Source organism: Triticum aestivum, chromosome 1A, assembly GCF_018294505.1.
Source record: "Triticum aestivum cultivar Chinese Spring chromosome 1A, IWGSC CS RefSeq v2.1, whole genome shotgun sequence".
NCBI classification, from domain to species: domain Eukaryota; kingdom Viridiplantae; phylum Streptophyta; class Magnoliopsida; order Poales; family Poaceae; genus Triticum; species Triticum aestivum.
In genome coordinates, this window is record NC_057794.1 from 307,318,025 (window position 1) to 307,322,595 (window position 4,571).

At 51.1% G+C, this 4,571-nt stretch overlaps 1 protein-coding gene across 1 annotated transcript; it reads left to right on the plus strand.

The window, feature by feature from the left end:
- Positions 1 to 958: 958 nt before the first annotated feature.
- On the plus strand, positions 959 to 3,048 carry LOC123047424 (protochlorophyllide reductase B, chloroplastic). Its single transcript, XM_044470978.1, has 4 exons — positions 959 to 1,218; positions 1,308 to 1,394; positions 1,621 to 2,149; positions 2,234 to 3,048. Exons 1-4 carry the CDS (start codon positions 1,162 to 1,164, stop codon positions 2,746 to 2,748), a joined length of 1,188 nt encoding a protein of 395 aa, XP_044326913.1. The 5' UTR covers positions 959 to 1,161; the 3' UTR covers positions 2,749 to 3,048.
- The last annotated feature ends 1,523 nt before the right edge of the window (positions 3,049 to 4,571 follow it).

Here is a 4,571-nt window from a genome sequence, read left to right on the forward strand (position 1 = left end):
AAAACTAATACCCCTTATATTCTCAAACTTGTGGAATATTTAGTTTGGTAGGTCCGGGAGATGATAGAGTGTGTTTCATTTTTATTTATAATGCAGTGATTTGGTGGGTCTTTCGTGATGTGATACTGTGTTATGCGCTAGCCAACCTATATTTATGTAGGGAAATATTTGTGTTGGTGGTTCTACTTACTATATTGGTGCAACAGTATCATATGGTGACACTTCTTTTTTTAGGTGGTGGTAGAGTGCGCAAGATTGATGTTTTATAGGCCGGTTGCTGCTGATTGATTTGAAAAATCGTTGGTCCGGTTAAAATCATAAACCAAATCCAAAATTGAATACCTCAATTAAATGAAAGAGCTTTAAAATTAGGGAATATAGTGAATTAAAGTAAATGAATGGGAGGTCTTGATAAATTGTTAACCCGGTAAAAATCGGATGACCCAATTCTAAATTGAAAACCTCAATTAATTGTTAGGCCTTAAAATTTGGAAGCACGGTGTATAGTATAAAAACAATTGAATAAGAGAGCTTTGAGAAATTGTTGGCCTGATCAAAATCGGGTGATCTAATTTTAATTGAAGACCTCAATTGAATGTGGGCTTTTTAAAACAAGGAGGCTTAGGTTATAGTAGAGGAGGATATGGAGCCATGGAGGAGGATGATGATGAATGTACAGGCTATACTACCACCAAGTACTAGAAGTGGGCCGGTTCATGGTAAGAAAATAGAGCGTTGGACTTTGATGAAAATTGGGGGAAATGGAAAGTTTCCAAAGAGCGAGATCTGTGAGTTGTATTCGAGAAACATGGTCCTGCTCCTGCTCCCAGACGGAACAAAACCGGCCCATCAAGGCACAACTCACTAGAACCGTCCCGATCGACCATGGACGCCAACAGCGACAAACATTTACCTCAAAACCTTTCCATTCTGTGCAGCAGCCACCCCCCGTGACGGGAATCCAGCCAGTGGAACCCCATTGGCCGCGCCACTGCCAGGTCGGCGCCATCTGGCATCGGCCCGCCTCCCCCTATCACCTTATCGTCCCCGCTAACATAAATGGCGCCGCTCCTTCGCTTTCCCAAGCCTTTCCAAGAGAAGCTCACTGCCATCCGCACTATCTGATACACTCATTCATCGCTGCGTTGCTCGCCGGCTCAGATGGCTCTTCAGGCGGCCACTTCCTTCCTCCCGTCGGCCCTCTCCGCGCGCAAGGAGGTACCCTTAATTTCCTCACCTTCTCCGGCGAGTTCACGTCCGGTGCCAATCTTTGGTGCTGATTTCGTGGCTGTGTGGTCCGTGTGCAGGGAGCGGCCAAGGACTCGGCCTTCTTCGGCGTTCGTCTCGCCGATGGCCTCAAATTCGACACCACCTCCCTGGGCCTGCGCACCAAGGTGAGCTCAAATCTTTGCATTCGGGTCGATGCATGTGTGCACTCTGCCTAGCAAGTCGCTGCTTGTTGTTGCGTGGTATTATTTGGGGAATTGCAGCTGGTAACATAGTCGAGTGATGGAGTGCCGGATTTGTGATTAGTTAGCTGGGTGCTTGGGCTAGACTGTGGACCGTGCTCTGTTAGTCGCTGCTCGTTCTGACCGACATGCGCGTCACGAACCTACGCAGAGGGTGAACACGTCGTCAGTTGCCATCCGCGCGCAGGCCGCGGCGGTGTCCGCGCCGACCGCGACCCCGGCGTCGCCGTCCGGCAAGAAGACCGTCCGCACGGGCAACGCGGTCATCACGGGCGCGTCGTCGGGCCTCGGCCTCGCCACGGCCAAGGCCCTGGCGGAGTCAGGCAAGTGGCACGTCATCATGGCGTGCCGCGACTACCTCAAGACCGCGCGCGCGGCCAGGGCGGCCGGCATGCCCAAGGGCAGCTACACCATCGTGCACCTGGACCTGGCCTCCCTCGACAGCGTCCGCCAGTTCGTCAAGAACGTGCGCCAGCTCGACATGCCCATCGACGTCGTCGTCTGCAACGCCGCCGTGTACCAGCCCACCGCCAAGGAGCCTTCCTTCACCGCGGACGGCTTCGAGATGAGCGTCGGCGTCAACCACCTCGGCCACTTCCTCCTCGCCCGCGAGCTCCTCGAGGACCTCAAGGCCTCCGACTACCCCTCCAAGCGCCTCATCATCGTCGGCTCCATCACCGGTAATATGTACATGCGCGATCCTCTGTTTCTTTGTCGTCCTACTCGTCGTTGTTTCAGACTGTAACCTTCATTTCTGTGTGCAGGGAACACGAACACGCTCGCGGGGAACGTGCCGCCCAAGGCCAACCTCGGGGACCTGAGGGGCCTGGCGGCCGGGCTGAACGGCGTGGGCAGTGCTGCCATGATTGACGGCGCGGAGTTCGACGGCGCCAAGGCGTACAAGGACAGCAAGGTGTGCAATATGCTGACCATGCAGGAGTTCCACCGGCGGTACCACGAGGAGACCGGCGTGACCTTCGCGTCGCTCTACCCGGGGTGCATCGCCACCACGGGCCTCTTCCGTGAGCACGTCCCGTTGTTCCGCTTCCTCTTCCCGCCGTTCCAGAAGTACATCACCAAGGGGTACGTGTCCGAGGAGGAGGCCGGCAAGAGGCTGGCGCAGGTCGTCAGCGAGCCCAGCCTCACCAAGTCCGGCGTCTACTGGAGCTGGAACAAGAACTCGGCGTCCTTCGAGAACCAGCTCTCCGAGGAGGCCAGCGACACCGAGAAGGCCAGGAAGGTCTGGGAGCTCAGCGAGAAGCTGGTCGGACTCGCATGATCACCAAATGGCCGGCCCTCCGGCGAGGTCGCAAACCCTGATCGATCGTCATCCGCACCAAGTGGCGAAATTTTGTGCTTCTTTCTCAAGCCAAAAAAAAAGAAAAAATAATTGTAGGACACGTTTCGCACAAACTGCTAGATTAAGTACGTGGCGCGCCCGATTAAGTCCGAAGTGGTTACAGTTCGCAAGGAGTTTAAGCCTGTAAAACTAGTTCTTTTTCTTTGATTTGGTAATAGTGACAATAAAGTGTCTTGGGCGGCCAAATAGTGGAAGTACAGTTCGACTTTTTGAGTTTCATCCGGTAACTTCACCCAGTGAATTTTCTTTCAACGTTACAATGTGTTTGTGCGCGCGCGTGGGCTGTGTGTTTTAGTTGAATTTGGATCCTTTCAAGAGATTAGACGCGCTCTTTGGGAATGCTGCAGTATCATTACAAGCATGGGGCAGAGAACGACCGGAAACATCAAGTTGCTCATGACAGTGGCCACCTTCGTGATATGCAGATTCGACAAGGCACAGGAAGCCCGCATCCCCACGGATCAGGAGCTCTGGTTGTGTCGTACTCTTGAGCTTGCGTTGCTGGGCATGGCCTCGCTCGAGCGGACAATTGAGCGTGAGCGCTCAAGAATGAGATGGGTTAAGGAAGGAGATGCTAACACGAAGCTATTCCAAGCTTCCGCCAACGGCAGGAGAGTCAAGAACTTCATCCCGCTTTCCGCAAAAAAAGAAAAAAAGAAAAAAAAAAGAACTTCATCCCGCGAATCAAGGTGGGAGACGAGGTGCACACCGAGCAAGCCCGCATCGAGGCAGCTTTCTCCTCATCTTTTAAGGAACTTTGAGTTTCATTCGACCCACTATCAACGTTACAATGTGTGTGCGCGCGCGTGTGGACTCTGTGTTTTAGTTGAAACGATTGCATTTTACTAGTGATTGAGGCCCGTCATTGTGGGCCTCTTGAAAGGAAGTTGAGCGCGTATTTTTTCTCTTAAATGAAACAAAAAATTCTCACTTTTCTTTTATTTTTTCTAAAAAAACTTTCTCGCAACACTTTAACATCACATCCATCTCAAACAGAAAAGGAAAAACCTAAAAAATCTCAAAAGCAAAAAAAAAGTCTCACTTCCATCTTCCAAAAATAATCTAAAAAAACTTTTCTCAAAAGAAAAAAAATCTTAATTTCATCTTCCAAAAAATTAAAAAGTTTCTCGCCACGGCCAACCAGCATGCGCCATGTGGCCATGCTGGTTGGTCGCCCTTCTCCCGCACGTTAATGTGTTTAATTAGACAGCCTTCGAGGCCACTAACGTGCTAACGGATGCTCCAGCCAAGTTTTACAAAGCTTATTCAAGCAACTTTGCCTACTAAGTTATAGAGCGACTTTATTCGCCAAACATAGCACCCATCTAACTTTTAACTCAAAACCCTGTAGAAGTCCTTTCACCTCTTCAATAATGTGTCCATTTGTACAGCGATCTCAAGCACCCCTCCTTGCTCCCGTGGACACCTGTCTGAAAGTCAGAATCTAGGATGAGCTTCCGAGCTCCAATTTCTCTCGCAAGTTGAATAGCACGCCGGCACGCCATGAGTTTAGCAAGTTCCGGATCCGTGATGCAGGGAAAAAAGGGCATATTCTCCCTCTTGAAAAGCTCCATGATGGTCCCTAGAACCGCCCATCCACCGCCAAAATCAAGAGTCTTTGACATAGCACCCTCTGTGTTGGCCTTGACCCATCCTACCCCTGGAGGGCTCTATAGGTGTCAAAACCGGCGGATCTCGGGTAGGGGGTCCTGAACTATGTATCCGAGGATCGATGGTAACAG

Excerpts from the sequence above, each read along its gene's own strand:
- LOC123047424 (XM_044470978.1), top strand. The coding sequence starts at position 1,162 with ATGGCTCTTCAGGCGGCCACTTCCTTCCTCCCGTCGGCCCTCTCCGCG. Across the intron at positions 1,219-1,307 it reads CCCTCTCCGCGCGCAAGGAG|GGAGCGGCCAAGGACTCGGC; the intron begins GTACCCTTAATT and ends GTCCGTGTGCAG. Across the intron at positions 1,395-1,620 it reads CCCTGGGCCTGCGCACCAAG|AGGGTGAACACGTCGTCAGT; the intron begins GTGAGCTCAAAT and ends GAACCTACGCAG.